Raw genomic sequence first — 23,857 nt, forward strand, 5'->3', positions numbered from 1 at the left:
AAATAACAAAGATGGACCGCTGAATGTGAAAATAGGAGGAGAAAAGATTATGGAGGTAGAAGAATTTTGTTATTTGGGAAGTAGAATTACTAAAGATGGACGAAGCAGGAGCGATATAAAATGCCGAATAGCACAAGCGAAACGAGCCCTCAGTAAGAAATATAATTTGTTTACATCAAAAATTAATTTAAATGTCAGGAAAAGATTTTTGAAAGTATATGTTTGGAGTGTCGCTTTATATGGAAGTGAAACTTGGACAATCGGAGTATCTGAGAAGAAAAGATTAGAAGCTTTTGAAATGTGGTGCTATAGGAGAATGTTAAAAATCAGATGGGTAGATGAAGAAAGAAGCATTTGGAAAAACATAGTTAAAAGAAGAGACAGACTTACAGGCCACATACTAAGGCATCCTGGAAGGGTCGCTTTAATATTGGAAGGACAGGTAGAAGGAAAAAATTATGTAGGCAGGCCACGTTTGGAATATGTAAAACAAATTTTTAGGGATGTAGGATGTAGAGGGTATACTGAAATGAAAAGACTAGCACTAGATAGGAAATCTTGGAGAGCTGCATCAAACCAGTCAAATGACTGAAGACAAAAAAAAAATTTCAATGAAATTGATCAAGTACTTTTGGAGTTTTTCCAGCTAAAAAGGTTTAAACATGAATGAAATTTTCATAATCCTCAAACCTCAAAAAATAAAGAATATTCATTTTGACCAACCAATCCACCATGCAATCAAAACAAATACCTGAAATTGAGGTTATGTTTGTTGTTGTTCTTAAACTGAGCGTAACTCAGGAACAACTCAACCAATCATCAAATTTTCACATGCACAACTTAGATACACGACTACAACATATCTAAATTTCAATGAAATTGATCTAGCAGTTTTGGAGATTTCCTGTATATATAGAGGATATATAAGGAAATTACACTTAAAATGGTATTTTCGTACTTCTCTTCGCTGAAAATGTAAAGACAATTCAATTTCTCCCCCAATCCTAGCATGCAATTGAAAATAATTCTGTATTTTCATTGAAATCTGTAAAAAAAAAAAAAATCACACTTATGTTTTTATGACAGATTCTCGCAAAAATCGTTAATTTTTTTTTAATAGATTTAAAAACAACACAGATTATATATTTTGACAACAAAGGTATTATTCACGGTAAATATGTGTCAGAAGCTTAAACAGTAAATCTTATAAAGAAATGATATGATCAATCATTCAAATTAATTACATTAAGCCTGAAATTGTGGTTTCTTCTGCATGATAATCCACCAAAACATTCTTCAACTGTTGTTTCTTCATTATAACATCATGTTATTCCATCCACTCATTAAAAGGAGATATGAAGATTCTGATAGATTCAGAAGAGTGTGATGAACAAGCTGAATGCAATTCCAAAGTAATGTTTTCTTAGACATTCAATTTGTTGTGCGAGTAATGTAAACAAATTATAGAAGTAAGCAGAAACTAGAGTATCTGAACCTATTTATAACATTTTTTAATTATTGTGGGTATTTTTATGGCCTCATTCCAGGAAGTCAGTCTTCACACTTTGTATATATGCATTTATTTTAAAAGAATTTTAAGATAAAAATATTTTAAAAAGCAAAAAATTAAATACATATATCACGCTAAAGAACAATAAATCTGAGACCTAAGGGTCATAGAAGACAGAATTACTTAATTTCATTATATTCTTGATAATAATGCATTAATTACTGAGCAGAAAATAACAATGTGCATATAACATATGAAATCATTACTTAAAAACATTACCTCACTTACCTGACTATTTAAGGCTTGTGCAGCAGTTACATCTCTCATCTGCTGTATTGTCTCATGTATTTCATGTAACTGTTGTAAATTGTCTTCTGCAAAATGAAACAAAGAATATTCAAGTAAATTTATTGTAAATATAATGAATGATAATAATAATGAATGAAATACTGAATTTATTTTAAACTGAACAATAAATAAATTGACAACATAAAAAAGTGAACGATTGCTATTTTCAATGATAAATCAAGAAGAATAAGTTGAATAAAAAAAAAGATTTAAAGTATAGGTGATGACAATCATAAAATTTTAAACTGGTCCCTATGCAGGGAAGGGGATAGAGTAAGTTTTTTTTTTTATGAGGTCAAATTGATGATAAATAGCAAATACATTTTCAAAAATGTACCAGTAATGATACCACTGGATTACCATCACCTGATCAGAGAAACATAATTACATGTTAGATAATAGAACAAACTGTAGGCTTTCTTGAATGAACAGCCATATCCAAATGGTATATTCTTTTGAACTCAGGTTTGCTCAACATCAGTTGAGTATGCCTTGACCACCCAAGGTTTGAGCTGGATGATCATCATTCTGATACAAAAGTAATACAACAGTTCAACTTCCTGGCCACCACAATCACCAGATATCTTTAGATATTATCTGATAGAATCATGTCAAGGACAAGTATTAACATGTTTATAAATATTACACATCCAAACAAGTAATATATAATATATTACGTATGTATATATTATATTGTAATATATATATTACATATATATAATCTGTAGACACTATCACTGTCAAAAAGATCACATATGGGAATTTAATAACATGATATTGGTATGATATAAAATATCAGGAGAACTTGTTTAACCCAGTGGTACTTCACCCATTAGATTACTGTACAACACTATATAGAAAATTGGGTCTAAGAAAATTCTATGCACAGCCACCTCCACAAGATCATATCAAGAATACACCAGTGCTACAGGTCAACAGATCAGAGCCCAACCTATATCTATATAATCCAAGTTGGAAAAGAAGGGATCAAGGACAAGAAAAAAACGTGGTTCGTAAAAAAGGATGATCAATCTACAGAATAATCTCAATGAAAGACAAAAATGATACGCAAAGAATAAGTACAAGAACCTCTTCAAGCAATCCCTTGGAAGATTACAGCATTTTCACCCAGGATGGGAACACAGGAATAGTATATTACATATATATAGTATGTGTATTATACTTTGGCCGTTTATTACCGGCAACTGAACATAGCTATGTAAATCATACAATTACCCCCTTCAAAACAAGGAGTATACATACGTACATATGCAGAGACAGTACAGTAATAGTCAGAATTATTGAAAAGAGCTTCTCCAGTTGGATGATTTTTAGGAGGAATATTTACAATTTGATGTAATAGAATACATTTATGTTATAAAATAGAACAGATATAAAATATACAACATTAACATAATATAAATACCTAATATAAACATAATTACACATTAATTCACACCTCAATTCTTTAGCTGACTGTACACGCACTGATATTGACAGCACAAAACCAGTTACGACATGAAATGCGCATGAATGCTAAACTCTAATGAACACCTTAAAGGAAAATGTCTGTAGCCTTGCGCCAGGTGACAGTCTAAAATTGAGTTGCCAAAATCGAACAGCAAAAGTATACTATTAACAAGTTTGTACCGTAGTTTAAATATATACTGCCAAAAAATTGCTTTACCTTCAAATAAAGAGCCACCTAAGAAAAGGCTTAGAAACTGATGTTGCTGCTAAGCATTACAATTGTATAACAAGCAGAACTATCCGCTATAGTTATAAACCATTTAGGCAGATGGGTGCTAATATAGAATGAAAATGTCCTTCATTACATAATACTTGTTTTTAACCATAACACAAATATATATTTTTAATGAGAAAAAGATTTATAAGCAGCAATATAAACATATTGTATCCCAGGAATGAATGAAACTATACCAGATGATTCAAAAAGAACTTCAAAAAGCATAAACATTTATTTAGATAAGTTACACAAGTGGTTGAGGTCTCATTTCATAGCAAAACACATTAAGTTTTAACTCACGTAGTTCATTAGTACCAAATTCGGCCACCAGTGGTGTTAAAATGGATATATTTACTGGTGCAGAACATGTTCACTGTGTGTTTTGGTTTTAAAATTTGCAGTCAGCAACTACAGATCAACGTAATTTTCTTACAGAGTACAGTTGGGATCCTCCTGGTATGCGTACAATTTACTCTTGGCACCAAATCTTTATTGAAACAGGTGGTTCTGTAAAACAAACAAAATAACCAGGACACCCATACATCCCTAAAGCTGTTGTAAAATAATTTAGAGAAAGCTTTACACGTAGACTGAAGAAATCAACTTGACTTTTGTTTGGTGCGTATTATGTAAAGGACTCCATTTGAAGCCATACAAACTAACCACGATTCAACACATTACAGTTGATGACAAAGCTGCAGTTTTGAGTGGAAATGATGGATAGAACTGCAGACAATGATACGTTTTTAGATTATGTAATTTTTAGTGATGAGTCAATGTTTCACATCAGTGGCAAGGTGAATATCCATAACTGGTGAATACGGGGTAGTGAAAACCCTCATAAAACTTTACAACACACTCATGATAGCCCTAAGGTCAATATTTTTTGTGCCCTAAGTAAACAAATACTCTACAGCCTGTTCTTTTTCCAGGAGGAGACTGTAAATGGACATGCTTACCAATGCAATGTTTACCTGGACATGCTTCAAAATTTTCTAATTCCTCAATAAGATGATGAGATCAAGATGGATGCCATTTCTATCAGCAAGACTTTCTTGATACTCGGATTCCCAAGTCGTGGATCCATCGTGAAGAACCAATTACAACTCACTCCTTCACCTTTGCCTGCCCATCTTGTTGACTGAATTAACACTGCGCTGAAGAAGTACACCCAACTTGAAGGCTACAGCTGGAATGAAATCAATCTCAGGTGGGATATATGTCGCATTACAAACCTGAGCCACATCGAACCAAAGTGAATGTTGGGTAATAAACTTGATGTGTTTCCTATGAAATGAGACCCCAACCAAATTTCTAAGTTATCTCAATAAATGGTTATATGCGTTTAAAGCTGTGAAGTCCTTTTTTAATCACCCAGTAAAAGAGATACTTTTTACGAAGTAATAAGTACAAAGAAAACTAATTTATAAACTCAAAAGATAAAATTACATTCTTCAGTTTTAAATATTTCAAATGATAAATATTTAGAACTTCAAAAGGTTTTTTCATTTTTTTTTTTTTAAATTGAAAAGAAATAAAATTTTTATTAAATAATTTATTATGGACATAACTGCTTAAATATAGATAATACATATATAAACAAATCAAAATGTACATCTACATATAATACGGGGTGTAATGTAAGCCACCTCCTTGTGATGCACCTTTCTTTCTTTCTTTTTTTTTAGTTTCCAGGACTATCATTATTGTTTCAGAGGATGAGATTTTGTAGTTAAAATGAAATGATTCTGTAGCATGTGAAGATGCCATGACTGACGATTTTGAACAATTTTACGATTTGATCCCGGCACCTCCGGATGAAACACTGAGATTCTACCACTAACGCCAAGGAAGCCAGCCTCTCATGATGCACCCTGGGTAACACCTAATGGCTTACTTAGAGAGCTAATGATGGCAGATCTTGATAGTAATAAATCCAGGCATACAGCAGTCCTCAATTTGGTTATCCAGGAGGGGGCTACAGGATAGCATATGATTTGATATATTTAAGGTACTACAGTGAAACACAAGTAGAATGTCTCGCTTTAAAGACAAGAGTTGCAGAAAATATTACAGGACAAACACATTTCTGTATTTATAATCCTGGAAACTAACATTATAGACGACACATTAAAATATTTTATCTTCAGCAACTACCAAATGTACCTTCTCCCAAAAGATTATAAGGGTGTTTATAAAAGAAATAACTTCTTGGTTACAAAAAAATATAATGAAATAATAGAATCAGTTAAAAGCATCTGGTTTTCATATTTACGTATTTTTATATTATTAAATTTTTCATCGCACATATTCGTTACGGTTGACGCCACTGCGTATCTGGTCGGCAGTCTTACTCTCAGTCATCGCGACATCGCAAGAGAAAGCTCAGTGCGTGATTTGGTTTATCAAAACAAGAATATGGTTGTGCCATGCCACGAATAAAAAAATACTCCAGTAATTTAATCAGTTTAAGGAAACAGGCAATATCTTAAAGGGGAGATCACCAGGCTGTCCGTAACTGAACAGAATGTGGAACAGATCCAAGCATCTTGTATGCATAGCCCAAAAAAGTCATTAACAAGGCGCAGTTTACAGTTAGGAACACCAATATCTACAGTGTACAAAGTGGTGCATAAGAGGCTTAGACTACATGCTTAGATATAACTTCAACAGAAAATCACTCTATGACAAAGTGAAAAAATTGGAATTTGCAACTATAATGCTTAACAAAATTCTTGAAGCAAAAAATACATTTTGATGAAAATGTAGACTATCTAAAAAAATGTTATGTTTTCAGATGAGGTGACATTCCATTTAGTGGGTCAGTAAATCAACATGATTGCAGGATTTGAGGATCAGAGACATGAAATTATCAAAAAACAGAGTGACTCTCCTGAAGTCAATGTTTGAGCTTACTGATGAATGACCATATTGTGGGCCATTTCATTTCTTTTAATGGGGATATTTTCTATGACATGCTCAAACTTTACGTCTTTCCACAGATTGACGATATTAAACAAAGAACTAATTTTCTATCAGCTAGAGACGGCGCTCCGCCGCATTACAGCAACCGTATCCGTGCTGCATTAAACATTCGGTTTCAAAACAGGTGAATTGCCAGAGGAGAGCCGATTGCATGCTCACCAAGGAGACCAGAAATGACGCACTAAATTTTTTTTGTGGAGGGATGTGAAGAACATTGTTTATTCAGAGAAAATCCATGACATCAACCACCAACGAGAAAGGATTCTTGCAGCAATAGCATCCATTACATCCTACAAATTGGCAAGTATGTGGGAATACCTGGATTATCATCTGGAAATTGCAGGGCAATGAATGGTGCACATATCAAAGTGTATTAAACACCAAAAAAACTTCAGAATTTACCCTTCAGAATATATACTCATGTAATATTTTAAATGTACTGTTTAAATAATACTTGAAACTGAGGAGTTTTTTTATAAACACTCTGTATTATAAATGATTATAAGTGTATAAAGTTTAAAAAAAAACATACCTCATGAAATGATATAAGATTAAATTTTTAATGAAATCAAGATGGATGTGTATAGTGACATAAGTTATTAGTGAAAGAATCACTTTACTTCAAGAACACAAAGGCAAAGAAAGAAAGAAAGTTTCCATCCAAAAAGTATAACAAAAGAATGTAATCCAGTCCCTGTGGTGGATAATTCTATAAAACTATTAACATAAAACTGCAACTAAAATTTCAGTTATTAAACGTAATAAAACTCTAATACTAATGCGGTAAAATCAAAAATACACTCTATTTCTGAATATTAATGTATTAATGTATGAATATGTATGTATGTATAATGTATGAATATGTATTAATATATTAATGTGATACTAAAAATTTAATCAAGCACTGCTAGTTTATGTTTACTTTACAACTGTTAGATATGAAAAAAAGTGTATATCTTCAAGAAGGCAGAATGTGACTTGGGCAAGTTGATGAGCTACCATCATCACAAATGTTACAAAACACAAATCATTTGTGCTCAATTAGATCTACTCATATGTAATATCTAGAAACCAAAAATGTAATATCAGTAATATTCTGGTTTTGAAATTTTAATGGTATATAATTTATTTACGTCATCATAGTATTTTCTTGAAAAACAAATTAACATACAATAAATGGAAATATGTATATCTTGCTTTCTGACCTGTAACATTCTGAATAGGAATATCTCAGAAAATAAAATTTATTAACATTAAAAAAAAAGAAAACAATTTATTTAGAGGTAGAGTGAAACTTTGATAGTAGTCAGCAATAAAAACTAATAAAAATGAGATGACAAATGTTGTGAAAACAGGGCTGTCAGAAATGCTATGGCTTTCATGATGACCTAGAAAAAAGAGAAACTAGGAGAAATATTTAACAATAATTACCAGACTGAAGGACATACATTAAGATACCTAATTATATTAAGGTTAATTTGCTAATGGAAATAAGTATAAGGGAAAAATTTCTAAGTGAAATATTGGAATACACTAAATTTATAACTGAAAGTGTAAAACATTCCTAATACATCAAGATTAAAGAATAAAATTAAATCAGATAAATGACTGGTGAATATAAACTGCACAGGATCATGATAATAAAGTACATTATGCCACATTTTAAATGTTCAGCTCTTCTAAAGAGAGATATATTCGCAAATATAATTTATAGTAAGTTATACAAAGTTTTTTAATTTTTTTTTAATAAATTAAAAATATCTCTTTTTAGTACATAAAACAAATAGTTACAGCAGAAAGAATTTGTTACACTAGATAAATTCTATCCTCCAGCAACTCTCCCAGGAGAAAAGGAATTAAATTAATCATTTTTTTATTAACAGTAGGCAGATCAAAAACTGCTTATAGTCAGAATGCATTTCTTTCTTAAAAGACAATGAACTGGAACAATCACACCACCGCTAGGTCGTTACAATATCAAAGCTCTATAGATAATAGATTGACACATTTAATACTTTATGCCACAGGCAGAGCTTCTCTGTTGAGTTAACATAATTTTTTTTTATTTATTTGGCAGATATCAATCAATTGTACAACTAATATTAAAAGGTATTCTTCTGGATTGTAAAAGAATTTTCCAGAATCAACTGAAGAGATAAAATTTTACACTGATGCTTTGTACTTACAGTTAACCAAACATTATGCAATCTGTCTTAATTTCATTCACCCATAGTAAACAGGAATTACGATAAATAAGAAACTTACTTTATTAACGATCATACAGAAACTTAAATACTGTATAGAGGACCGGTTATCTAATAGGATGTAGAAGTTTAAGCTTACTTCAGAAAGTTTTCTATTATGTGGAAAATTAAATGGTAACCCCTCCCATAAATTTTGTTTAAGAGATTGAATATTTCTTTGATTGACTGAAGGTTAGTTTTATCTCTTATTTCTTGAAATACTTTTATTTTATTTAGTCTTATATAAGCGACACATGGGATTATGTTGTAATGGGCAATCTAAGTTTAATATTTGAGAGGTTAGACAATTTTTCAAGTTAATTTCATTAAGTTATTTTGTAAATTTCTGCTTCTCAATGAGATTGAGAGACTAATTATACTAAATATCATTTAGTCAATAGCAATCTTTATTTTATTTATATAAATAATAATACCCTTTTTGTATTGTTATTGTTTATTTAATTTTCATAACCATCAATGTAATTTTTTTTTCTTTTATACAAGGTGTTTTTTTTTACTTCCTTGTACTAAGTAAAGGAAGTATCATGAAAAATGTCAGTTTTCAGGTTTCAATGAAAATATCCATTTTCACTAGTTTCAGTATAACATTTGTATGAACATAGATATGTATGTATGTGTGTACATATGTACCTCGCATAACTCAAAACAATTCTGTAGGATGTTGAAATTTTAGATTTAGGACTGTTGTAACATCTAGTTGTGCACCTCCCTTTTTGATTGAAATTGCCTGAACCAAGTGTCCAGAAAAGCCCAAAATCTAAAAAAATTTGGATTTTTGTCTTTTGCAGTAATATAAGTTCTCATTAAGAGCTTTTCAACGACACATCATGAGTGATACTTATTTTCATTAGAGTATTTTCCACAGTTATAACCAAATGAAATTTTAATTAATGAAATAAATCGGATCTTAGAAGGGGAAGGCACATCGAGTCCAATCAGACTTCATCTCCTTTTTTTTAATTTAAATATATTTAAATATAAATAACTTATTAATAACTTCTAATTAACTTGTAAAAAAAATTACGATAAATAATAATTTAATAATAAAAAGAAATATGAAAAAATATCAAAAGTTATTAATGAAATAAAATTTTAAGTACTTTTCATTTTAAAAAAAAAATGTGTATATGTAATTTAATAGTCGTACAAGGAGGTCGTGTGGCGCCCACATCCAGATTTTTTAATTTTGCAAAGATTTTGTTTAAAAAGTGCTTTAAATATTATTTTATTATTTAGTTGTTTTTTAATACAAAATATATACATACATTTCAATATATTATACATTGAAATTATATATATATAAAAATGAAAGAGGGTTTTATAAAAATAGTGTATTATTATACTAATAATAAATATTATTATTTTAGATTGGAATTTTTTAAAAAATAAATGTGAAATTAATCATGATATCAATAAAGATATATAAAAGAGTGTGAAACCAATTGCACTGTGCATTGCAACAGTCAACAGTCCAGGTTATAAGATTTTTCCAATAACAAATGAAATATAATTGAGGAATAAAATGAAATTATTCTTTTGAGCAAGGTGATGAGTACACTTTAGAAGTAATGCACAATATATTGCAAGTGGGTAGTGGTGACATGATAGAGATGTACAAAATCAGTAACTAGTAGTTGCCCACAAGGGATAAGCAACAAAAAGTGACTACCACAGTATCACATCAAAGATTAGTTATAACATTCAATATTTATAACAGGTCTGACAATCTACTATCTAAAAAATTAACTCCTGGTTAACAAAAAAAAAAAAATTCTATTAGTTAAATTCAGTAAATTATGAATGCACGTTATTGATTTAATTTATTTTTACAGTATTTACATAATCAGTTTAAATAAAATTCTAAATTTAATATTTTATGATTGTATTGCCTGCATAAGCCGGTTTCATTTGGAGTGGGCGGGAAGTCCCTTTATGCTAGTTATGAAATTATTAATTTAGGTTCAGTTTACCTTCTATGGAACTAAAACATCTCTGTGGGTTTCACAGTGTTCAAAGCACAATGGTATGCACCTACATGTCCAGTAGTCCATCCACAGCAGCATATCAGAGGTGATTATTTCAAATGCTGACCAAATAATGTCTTAGACTCGTTGTTGACGTATCTGCATTTTCTCTTCTTTTACAAAATCACAGAGAGCATTGTCAGGTGTGGTGAGATCAAGTCTTCTTGCCAGCGAAGGTAATGGAGCCGATAAATCATCTTACTCACGTCCAATCTAACGATTCGGAAAAAATTTAATAGAGGCGTCTGTTAACATTCAAAGCCAAATGCACTGGATATCGTTTTGCTGAAACGTAATGATGTCAGCGATCCCTTTAGCCGTTAATTCTAGAAGTAACAATTCATCGGTCGTTTTCAGATAACTGTGTTGATTAAATGTGCCACTGAAAAAGAAATGGACCTACAAGATGTTTGACTGTTATCCTGGCTCAAATCACAACATGAGGAAGATGGTGTTCAATTTGCTCATAAAGTGAGAATTGTCTTTTGTTCAGAAAAACATTTCGGTTGTGAGAGCTTCGATAAATTGTACACTCATCTGAGAACATGACATTCTTTTTATAGTTTTCTCTACGAAAATGTTCAAGCAATAACTACTGACATGCATAAATGCGTCAATGAAGGTCATTGTCGCTTGACCCATTAACTGTGGCTGGATAAAACATTTAACTTTCAGGTCCTTCCGCATATTATGGTCTTGCATTGTTGATCTTGGAATGCCTAACACTGCAGAATGTTTGCATGTTGATTTTAACATAGCTTGTTGAATCTATGCCTCCATAAGCAGCATTTGTCTTAGCCAGAGTGTTCGGCCTCCCACTACGTGGAGGATCAGGAATACTTCCTGTTGCAAAAGCATTTTTCTCTCAGTTCAGTAATGTTTGCTGTGATGGTGATGATATTCCAAAACACACAAAGAAGTCATAATGTTCTCAATGTCAAAGAAGTTCATAATGTTCTTCAATGTTTTACCAGTGTGTGGACATTCATGGAACCACACACAAGCTAAAAAACACTTTTCGACAGTGAACGCACTTGTATCCACCATCATTCTACACTCAACTACGACTGTCATCTCACCACGAATGAACACACCTGACGAGATCTCCACCCAGGCTTATCCTTTCCACCTTTTCCAGCAGCAGTGAGTGATATCAGCGGTGAGAAATGGCAGCAGTAGAGCCCGATTAAGCTGGAATTATTACAGTGAAAAGGAACTTCCCTCCTACCCCGTTGGTAAGGAATGTTAAATGATGAAAAACACTATTTATCAGTTGTTTTTCCAAACCCACCAGGTAGGTCTAGTGCTGAACTCATCATCGCAAATCAGCTAGTTTCGAAGTCGAGAGTTCTAAGGTTCAAAACCTAGTAAAGGCAGTAACTGTTTTACAGATTTGAGTACTAGATCATGGATGCCGGTGTTCTTTGGTGGTTGGGTTCCAATTTACCACACATCTCAGGAATGGTCGACCTGAGACTGTACAAGACTATACTTCATTTACATTGATACACATCATCCTCATTCATCCATTAAAGTAATAACTTAAGGTGGTTTCGAAGGCTAAACAGAAAAAGAGAGTTGTTTTTCCTACAAAGGAGCAACAGAAAAAATCAATGCAAGATTTTTTTAATTTCTCAGCAGAAAGGGATACTTAAAAGGAAGCTTTTATCATCAAATTTATCATTAAATTTTACTTCAAAATAAGTTGGGATCACAATTTCAGTGGATAGAAATATGAAATATATTTCAAATAGTTTATGCTAATTCTAATGAATTTACACAGAATCTAATAGTAATGCAATAAATACTCAAAATATATTAAATGTACTCAAAATATTTTACCATCTCTAGATTTTTCAGTCGGTCATATTAATCGAATTGCTATCAGATTAGTAACAAAATAAAGCTAAAAATATAATTCAGTATAAATAAATCATGATTTCTAACATCCTGGTATTCAATAAACACTTTTTCTATAATTTTACTATACACACAAAATTAACAAAATCTGATAAAAATTGCCTAATAGAGATCCACAAATTACATTGATAAAATCAATATCCATAAAGGAATGTAACAGATCAATTCACATTTTATCAATACAACATGAACTGAATGAACTTTGTAAATAACTTTCTTCAAACCAAGCTACAAAATACACAATTCAATCTCGAATGACTTTTACATTCTATCATAGATTTCTTAATGCATATGGTAAAATAAATTTCAGGTAAAACTTCTAGACACTAAAAAATTATTAAATTAATAAATAAAGTCCCAAAATTATATATCGAATGAAGATGACATTCAACAAGTTATAAAAAAACAAAAATGAATCAAATCAAAACTCAATAATCAATATTTGCATTGAAAATCACATTCTGGGAATACATTTGGCAAATGAAATAAACAGGTTAGAGACCTTGACATAGGAAGGAAAACAGGAAACGGTGAAGTGAGGAAATCTGATACAATGAAAGAACATTGTATGTTCACAATTTGTATAAAATCATCTTATTAATAAACATATAACAGGAAAACTTCACCTTACAATAACAATGAACATGATGAAATTTTCCTATATCTGCTAGCTACTATCTATTCACCTATATCTATTAAAATAACAGACTGCTCTCAATTACATTCTTCCAACATCTTTTTCACATTCTATTTTTCATATAAGTAGTAAAAACAACCAAACAAATGCAGGCAAAAAGAGATTTTAAAAATATGTCCAATTCCTAACGTGAATGTAATAAACACAGCACTGTTATCCGACTGACAGCATAAAATATGCTTATCAACAATCTACCTAACAAACTCCTCTGGAACTGCACAATAATAATAAAACTATCTGGGAAATTTCTGTTTAGTTTATTACGTTTTACTCTAAATTTTTATTCTTTTTATACATCACATTTTTTGATAATATCCATACTGGGATTACAATTTCAATACTCCAGAATCTTCAAAATACTTGACTCTACTTTGAATATATGTTTTTTGGCTTACTTTAAAAAATAACTTTAAATGAAAAATAGAAAAAACGTATAAATTACACAAGTTTAAAAATAAAAGTAAACTTTTTTTAGCTCTTAGCTAAAAAAAGGTCTTTGTTAATGAATTAATAATTACATCTGTTGTTGACACTCAAAGATTAAAACTAGCATTTTGAATATAGAGTAAATATTTAGTGCAAATAAATATAATTCTTGTTACTATTTTGAAAGTCATAGATGCTAAAATCATTTCTCTTAAAAATTTACAACTCCTTGTAAATGAGTAAATGGGTATTAATTTACATTGTAAGCGGAGTATTCCGCTTCATAAGAAAGTTTTTCAATTATTTTATTTAACTGTTGGTCAATCTTGTTGTCAAAATAAAACTGGTTATTTAAAAATAATAATAATATAAATAATAATTTTATATGCATAAAAATTCAGCATTATTATTTTTGGACCACATTATCTACTGGCACAGCCATTTCAATTTTTTTTCAAGTATTTCAAACAGATGGATAATAAAAAAAGTTCCTTTTTGATTTTTTGCAATCTCAGTTAACACTCTACTTAGTTTCATATGTTCTAACAATGAAAATACTTATTTACTATGGAATCTGAACAGTTGCTAACAATCGGTTGAACCTATTATCTTATTGTTAACAAGCAGTTAGAAAGAATTTCATATTTTGATAAGAACACCCAGAAAGAATACAGATTCTCATTCAGAATGCAGAGTACCACAGGGAACTGTTATTCTTTTGCTCTTTTTATTGTTTATTAATGATGAAAAAAGCTAATTACATTTATATATATATATATATATATATATATTTAAGAAAAAGAAGAACAATACAAAAAATTTGTTAAGTAAGCACTTAATAAATAAAAAAATTAGAAACTTTAAATACGTAATTAGATTTAATGAAAATGGTCATAATTTATGGTTAAAAATCTACATAATTTAATTGTACTACAATAAGTGAAATAATATATAGTAATATTAATTTTATTTTCTATAAAATTACCCTTAATAAACTCATTTAATATCTACTCCACTAAAATGGATTCGTGATATCACTCAAATTGTACATAATACCCTGATGCAAGCGTATCAGTGTTTGATAATGGACTTTACCACTGTGATTTCAAAGCCTTCATTTTATTCCATTTTGTCTGACTGCATTAAAATCACATAACCGTATGAAATAGCATTTAAAAAGAAAAAATATATAAAATTAAATGTGCTTTGTTTCACAGATAATGATAATAACAAATAAGATAGTAAAAAAATAAATGATTGCTTCAGAAAATATAAAGTAATCTGGGATTTACTACTCCTGACTCAAAACAATAAACTTTGCAATTATTTTTTTTTAATCAGAACAATCAGAAAGGTAAATTTTATTATTACTCAAATACTACAAAAAAAAAAAAGAATAGCACAATACAGTATAAATCATTTCATTATTTGTCAATTACTGTAGTTATAAATTATGTGCCTTAAGATCTTTTGGCCACTAGTCTACATACTTTCAAGATAATTGAGAGCACATATATTAATAAAATGATTCTGATCGTTGATTGAAATTCTGAAAGTTTGTTACGTAACTCAGTAAAAAAACTATTGGCACGTAAGTTGACACAAAAACTACTAGCAATCAGCAAACATTTGGCACCATAATAAGTGAACTGAAAACATTGTCAGTTTAAAACGATTATATTTATAACAAAAAATACATATGATGTTATTTAATTAAAACTAGTTTAGTATCCCAATTAATATTATTTTAAAGTAATTTAAGTAACTTTTTTTTATACTCACTGTAGCTCACAAATTCATTGTAAGATTCATTGAAAAGTCATCGGTAGATTCTAAAGAGCTCGTGTCTAATTGTAAATTCACATTTATCACAAAATTGCACATCATGTAAATGTTCATCTCCAATGTACTCATTTCAATGCTGACAACACTGTTCTCAGCTTCAGGCACTTTATGAAATCCTCTTCAGCTAACTTAAGAATGTCCGACATGTTAAAAGTTGTATTTCTTTTGGTTGCTTGCCCTTTCACTTGACTCCACATCATTTCAATGGCATTTAAGTCAGGGTGATAAGATGGCAGCGATAGAACTGTGATAGAACAATAATTTTTGAAAATGTCATCTTTTAGAAATTTCATTGATTTTCTTTGTGTAATTTTATATCATATAATTCAGTCTTCGTCATAGCAGAACAGTTAATTTGTTGTTTGGTTAACCATTTAACCATTTTATCATATGGCTTTTTAAAGAGTTAGAATTAGGCTGATTTTGCAGCAAAACGTTGTGATACAATGCGTTATCTAGTACAATAACTGACCAAGATGGAAAGTTGGGAATACATTTCTCCCAAAGTTGGGAATACATTTCTCCCATAACCATTTCTTGTACTTTTCAGAATCCGTCGATTTGTGATAATCTCCTTTCTTAATTGACTCATACACAAGTAAAGAAATTTTAATTGAATCCTTTATTACTGCCAGCATGAGCCATTATTAATAGCGAATCCTTGGATACTGGTGTTTTCAGTCCCTCATGAATATTTGTTGTGTCTACTCATGATTTTGGTGTTGCATGACTATAAATGAATGTAGTTTTTATTCGGTCTTCCATCTTCACAAAACAGGGAAATTTGTCATAGAAATTTCATTCTTTGTATTTTAATGTCATGCCATTCTATCAGTATTTTCTGGTTGTCTTCTGTTTTTTCGATCTAAATCCCATTTGACGTATTCTTCTTAAAGATCTTTCACTCCCTTTGAAATTAATTTCACTTTTGTGGGCTTTTTGCATAATTCTCTTCATAGTAGGAACACATTTTTCAGTTACATAAAATTTATTTATTTATTAAATGCATCAAAGCATCCGTGTTCAAACCTAAATTGAATCTAAATTGCACATAGTACTGCGGTGATTTACACATTTTCTTGGCGAAACAAAAATGGATGGCTTCTCAGTTTCATTTGATTTCCTATCTGGTATAATTCTATGGATCGTTTGTTTTGATATTTTGTCGCCTGACCAACCATATTTAGTACTAAGGTTTTCCTCACTATTCCAGTTCCGGCATTGTTTTGTTACAAAAAAAAAAAAGTGTAAACATTGAAAACAGTTTCCCTTATCTGTCTATGAACTACTGTACCTTTTCCCCCTAACTTGGGCATTTTAAAAGAAATTAACTGTATTGAAATATTAAAAATTTAAATGACTGAATTTATGACAAAGCATTAAATGAAAACAACACAACAAATAGTAAAAATAAATAAGTTGCAGCTACTCACTTCGTTAAGTAAAATATACACCACAATAAATGTTACTATGATTACCACTTCTAGAACATAATTTCAAGCGATGTGTGACATGATTCTTCACAGCGCAATGATTAGAGTATATTAAAAATAAGAAAATAAAATTCTTAGAATTGCATGTTATTTGCAGCAATTCATAAATAGCACATTAGTGCTATGATAGCACTAATATATACACGATAGCCCATACTAATATATATGATAGCATATTAGTGTAGTTATTATATGATTCTACCATTATTAGTTGCTATACAACAGGAAATAGACCTAGATCACAACATCAATAAATAATTTAGAATGAACTCAATAATTACATACACTACAAGTTTATGAAATATAGACTTAAGACTTAAATATAGAATATATAATATTTCAAAAGACATACAGAAAATGACAATGTTTTTAGTTTGCTTGTAACTGAGGCCAACATATGCCAATACATATACTGTTGTCGATTATACTGAACTTGTGAATATCCAACCTATTTTTATATATACTTTTTCACGCAGCCTTAGGTTACTTTTCATATCAGAACACAATGTGGAAAGAATTTCACGTACTTCCTGCACTCTAGACAGGAGGTTGTCTCTTTCTAAGGTTGTCTCATAAAAACGCTGTACACGCTCAAATAATAGTAATTTTGGGCTAAGTTTAATTATAATTATTAAGAAAGAATTGTTTAATCTATCTCCAAAAGTAGAAAATCTTTACCTCGATCGATTTTGATTTTATTGTAATTCAAAGTTGACATTCTTAAAAAAAAGTGCAAAAAATCACAAGTTTTCCGCTTTTCACACTCCTAATTTTCAAACAAATGATGGTAATTAAAATCAGCTGAATTCAGGTAGCAAAAATAATTGCAGTTTTCTACAATACCTTCATTTTTAATGTGCAATTTTTTTTTAAATAGTTTAAACACAACCGCCATCTTTCATAGCGACCACTATGGTTATTTATTATGTCACATTTTACATATTTCAATAATGTTATATTAATATTAGGCTGAAACGTAATTAAATAACATTATTTTTTTTTTCAAAATTTCATGTACTATTCTGAAAGGCACAATGCTTATTACAACGAGCCAAATATCTGTTTCATAAAATTTATGTTAATTTTTCAATTGTTTAATTCCTTTTCTAAAACTTATTAATCAGTTTAATTCTGATATTAATTACATCTATACATATCAGCCCATTATACAGGTCGTCTATTAGATTATTATTCTACAACCGATGGCTTGTTTTACAGACGTTGTACAGTTTAATGGTCTTACTAAATACTGATAATGCTCATTCACGATCAGATTCCATAAACAAACTTTGAAAACTTTTTAATCTTTTTTTTGAAAAAAATAGGATTCAGCAAAGACATACAGAAGATCTGAGTAATATTTAACTAGCAGAAAGTTAAATTATCAGATAAAAGTAGGCACCATAACAGTTCAGTGTAGAAAATATTTTTGACATTTCTATCGAACTTGTATTCTCTCACGAGGATGTATAAAATCTTTTACATTTTCTCAGCGGTGAACCCAAAAAAGTTAAAATAGCGGCTCTTTAATTTTTACTGCACTCAAATATTGTCTGGCTGACTAAAAAAACCACAAAAAATAAAATCGACTAACCAATACCAGGGGGAGAAGAACAGCGATGGGTGGTCACTGAAAGGCAGCATAGCTAAAGTGATTGAAAATGCCACAAAGTACGTTTAAAAAGTGTAAATTTAAATGTTAAATTTGAATTGGTTGTTGTTAAAGAATGAAAATGTTAAATATTATACATTACTGAAGTCTGAAGAAAACCGAGTGGACATTCGATGCTTAATGATGTAACAAAAAATAATTGTATTTAAAGTTTTATAATTGTATTTTAAGTAATTAAAATACAATTTATAAATAAAGGCAGCTCTTAATCAGATACATTCAATTATTCATTAATAAAACACATCTATTTATATAGATGCTATCATACCTATGTAATGTTTTGGCACCTGCCAGAAGCAGATAACACTAAATATTTAATTTCCCTAAAAGTACTCAACTTGTTAATTTACATCCTAATAAACTTACCTAACACAGAGTAGTGTTTTCCAGCAGGGGAATGAGGTGTAACGCTAATAATAGGTACAAGAGGACCCTGCCCTGTACCAGGGGATGCCCCTGAATGAGGTACAGGTACAGAGTCCATCCTTCCACCAGCTCGTTCAACCAGATAGTCTGTGATTACGTCCTCTTCACTCTCGCACTCATCTAAAAAAAAAAAAATTCAAATCACTAACAAATAAACCATAACATTAACAAAAATAACTTGAACACTTATTGTGTTAAATTAATTTTAAAATACATAAATAAACGAGTATATACACACACACAAATCTAGATGATACTGTCAGATGTATTAGTTGCGATTTTAAAAAACCTTGTGAATTTAAGTACAATAAATAACATTTAGTACAACCACATTATATATTCTAAGGATGTCATCTGATCAAAAAACAGTTTTTTTTAAAACTAATTACAAGAAACCTAGAATAAAAAAAAACAGCGAGTTTCTTTTTCAATCATTAAACTAGTAGTTTCTCTTTGCTTTTTCTTTTTAATATCTTCAATTATCTGCATTAAAAATTATTTTAATCTCCGTTATCTTTTTACGTTTTTGTTTTCTAAACTTCCTTCTACTGTCACACTAACAAACCTTATACCTCTAATTCATCTTAAAACTTCTTCATTAATTTTTACACAGATTTCATTTAAATGTTTCTCCTGCATCATCACATTCCAAAGCCTACACTTTTAACAATATTTAGAATTTACACTCATAACTGATTAAATTTATAATCATAACTGATTTAAGTGTTATTTTCTGCCCTTCCTAGCAATGTCACTCTAACATCCATAGTCAACATGTTTCGGAGTACCTCAGTTCTCAACATTGTAGTGTTAAAAAGACTTTTGAGAATGGAGATACTCTGACACCTGTCAACTACAAATGTTACAGTGTCAATGCTACAGAAAATAAACACTCAAATCAACCTATACTTTTATTTATCTGGATCTGCTATTTCTAAGTACATACTTTGTGGGCCATAAAATACTGCACTCCTAAAGAACATTTTTTCCCTTCTCCTAATAATTCTTAAATAGGTGTAAAGATACAACGACTTGCTACCAACTGGAAACGACTTGGTGGTTAATTCTGGAAACAAATTCAATAACCGAGATATAATTATGAATGGCAAGGAACTCCCTACTCAACTCCTAATTTTTGTCCATCAAACTAAAACATTGAAAGAATAAATTAAAAAATATATACATTTTTCACTGCCACAACAACTACAAAGGAAAAAATGAAAATAAGATTAATCGTTTAACATACAAGCTACAGATTCCTTAAACTGTAATATTTCTACTAGATGAGAAATAGTGTACCTGTTGTTTTTGTTAGAAAAGTATAAAGCATTTATTTTTTGACAGCTAATTATTTTTCTACAGGAAATATTCTATAAAAATATAAACTAGGTTAAATAATTATAAACTTAAAAATAGGAATTGTTTCTCACTTGGTTTTTGCCAGAAAAATATAATCTTATAAACAACTCTCAAAGTAAAAAATAGAAACCTAGAATTTAACAAAAGAAGAGAGAAGTTATTTTATACGCTTTATTAAATGAACCATTGGTCGTTAATATCAAATTTGAAAATAATATCAGTAAAATTGTTATCGCATGCAGCATGTAACACATCAATTATCAAAGAAGCCCAAAAAGCTTTCAAACTTTTAAGCATTCCTCTTTTCAAGAATTCACACATCGATCAACGGTTTCACTTAAGCTCAACGTTGAACACACACAGATTTTTTGTAATACTGGCATACTCTCGGAAAAATCTCTAGCAAGGAATACTTGATTTACACTCCATAATTTAACAGTATAATGTGAAAATATGAAGTAGGAAAACTAAAGTTATAAAGCCCTCACACAAAAGAAACCTGATAAATAATATTGTGTTGGAGAGTAAATGTTCCTACCGTTTTTTGTTTTGAAACCCTAACCAATTACCACAAACAAAGCTAACGCTGCAGCAAAGAACGGTTGAAAAGATACAATAATTATAGTCAGAAGGTACTACAGATTTTATCACCATAAAATCTAATGATCCATTCTGATGATGCAGAACGGCATCATCTGCATACCCTAATTGTTAATAGGTACCCTATTTACCATAATACCGCACGATTCATTGTGAAATATTTCCTTCATAATAGGCTCTTAGTATCAATAAACAGGAATATATTAATAGATATTAATAAAAGGAAAAGATCAAAGCGTAAGTTTTAAAAATTTATATTAAAATGCAATGTGCATTTTATCAAAGGAATTTCTCACAATCTAATCAAGGTCGTATTACTTTTATAATTTTTTTTTTCGGTAATGAATTTTTTTTTATAAAACTTCCTATGGACATCGCCTAAAAAATTAACAATACCCGTAGGCTGTAACTTATATTTGAATTGTTACATAAGGTAATGTAGTTGTACGGTCGGCAGACTGATGTAGCCGCGAGGCTAACGCACCAGGTACCGAGTCGACCGGGCGATCGAGTTCGAAACTCGGCCAAACCGAGTTACTTTTTTACATTTTAAATATTATTCATTTATTTAATTCTACCGCTCACCTGTGACGTCACAAAATAGCAGCCGACTACAACAGCATTTTTTGTGGTGGGGGTGCGATTTTGCAAATATTGTTATTTTTTAATCGTTAACAAATGTGACTACGAAAAATACGACCCTAATTAGGGGAAATCTCGAGATACTAAACGTAACCTTGTTCTACAGCCTCACCCCTTTGATCTTTTAAGTTGAAAATTTAAAGGAATCAATGCCCGCTATATAGAAGGTCTGAACAAGTTTGGTCAAAATCTACCCAGTAGTTCTGGAGATATTCATTTACTGTAACGGGTTTTAATTAATACCAGCAGCCGATCGTGACAATTTACAACGAACAAAAACTCCAATTTTATCAAAATTAAATTAATAAATACGAAGAGATATTATCGATAACAAACTTCGGCTAATTACTTTGAAGGATGATGACTTTTTTTAAGAAAACTTGAAATAAACTAAGCTGTATTTTGTACTTGAAAATAGTAATTGGCTAATACAAAAAACTAAATAAAATTAAATAAATCAATGAAATTAATCCTACATTAGTCAGCGATCCGTGTGTTTCTGTCTGTGCTATAACCTAACAGTTATCGAAAGACCTGACGATAAAACAAGTCACTTAAAAAAAATTAATAAACGTTTCTATTAATAATTAAAATCACAACAATTTCCTTCTTCAAAAAGCATATCAAATTTTATCAAAATTTATCAGAGAACAATTAAATTTTATCAAAAAAAACTAAATTTCATCAAAGAACATATAATAAAATGAGGAAAATATTCAGTTTTGCTTTTATCGGAAAACAATTTTTTTCCATATGAAATCTTTGTAGCCGACAGGTAATGTCCAGTGCGTACCTCATTGGATCGATTTATTCTTTTCAATCTATGTAAGACGTCGCAGGAGTTTATAAAACAGATATAAAAGATACCAGATCCTCTTCATATTTAGTAAAGGGATCGTCAAATCATCATCATTTAGATACTTTTCAGAAATTTTAACAAAACAAATACAATTGTAAATATATTTACAGGCTCATTTTTAATTGTTACCAAATATATAGAAAAAAAAAAACAACAAACTGAAGATAATAATAAAATGGAATTATCTTTACTGGTGATAAACTATATAAACAATTTGTGAAAGGACATAAAAATTATTACTCTTATAAAAAAAAAATCCTATAACTTGATTTTTCCTTTCACGTTACTAATTTTAAGTAATTCTGTAATGTATTGTCAGTGATTTAACATAATTTTTGGCGATTCATTTCAAACTACCGATTCATAATAATTGTTACATTTACAAATTTATTAAACAATCACTAAATTTATTTTAATTACCTTTGTAATATTTTCATAACTACCCACGGTTCAAACTTTCACCGCAACACGATGGAGGTATTTATTCCATCCCCTGAACAACAGAAACGCCCGCAAAACATTATGTTTTTTTTTGTTTTTTTAATTTGCTCGATAATTGAAATGATAATGCTTCAGTATGTGGTTCTTAATCCTCAAGACACTGTGTTCATTAGCAATTTAAGTAATAAAAGATTTTATTACGACACCAATTTTATTAAACAGTTTTTTTAACCTGTTTAAAAACTAATAGAGATACATTCTTAAAATTGTTTGTTAATTAACTATATGAAAATACCGAGTGTCTGAAAATTATCTGAACAACTTTTATTAGAAAAAAGTAACAGTTTTATTAATAATAAATGGTCGGGCTTCTTTAACAGTTAACTCATAAAGTTTCCCTCGGCAAATACTAGATAGCACGGTGATCGCATATTTAACCGCATACGTCAGACGCCATGAATCCATGTATAACTTACAACGATCCTCTAGAACAAGTATTCGTTTACAGTATTAAAAAAACCGGCAATTAAACATAAGAAAGGTGCAGGCAAGCCTAGAACATCGTCTTTTTAACCCACCGGGTTGGTCTAGTGGTGAAC

At 30.1% G+C, this 23,857-nt stretch overlaps 1 protein-coding gene across 1 annotated transcript in view; it reads right to left on the minus strand.

The window, feature by feature from the left end:
* cyst (rho guanine nucleotide exchange factor 18 cysts) overlaps positions 1-23,857 on the minus strand; it is a 414,221-nt gene that overhangs the window by 158,080 nt on the left and 232,284 nt on the right. Inside the window, exons 3-4 of the mRNA XM_075360791.1 lie at positions 19,298-19,477; positions 1,799-1,884 (exon numbers count right to left, since the gene is read on the minus strand). Of these exons, the coding sequence (XP_075216906.1) occupies positions 1,799-1,884; positions 19,298-19,477 (266 nt within the window). The remainder of the gene's footprint in view (positions 1-1,798; positions 1,885-19,297; positions 19,478-23,857) is intronic.

This window comes from Lycorma delicatula, chromosome 3, assembly GCF_047948215.1.
Source record: "Lycorma delicatula isolate Av1 chromosome 3, ASM4794821v1, whole genome shotgun sequence".
NCBI lineage: Eukaryota > Metazoa > Arthropoda > Insecta > Hemiptera > Fulgoridae > Lycorma > Lycorma delicatula.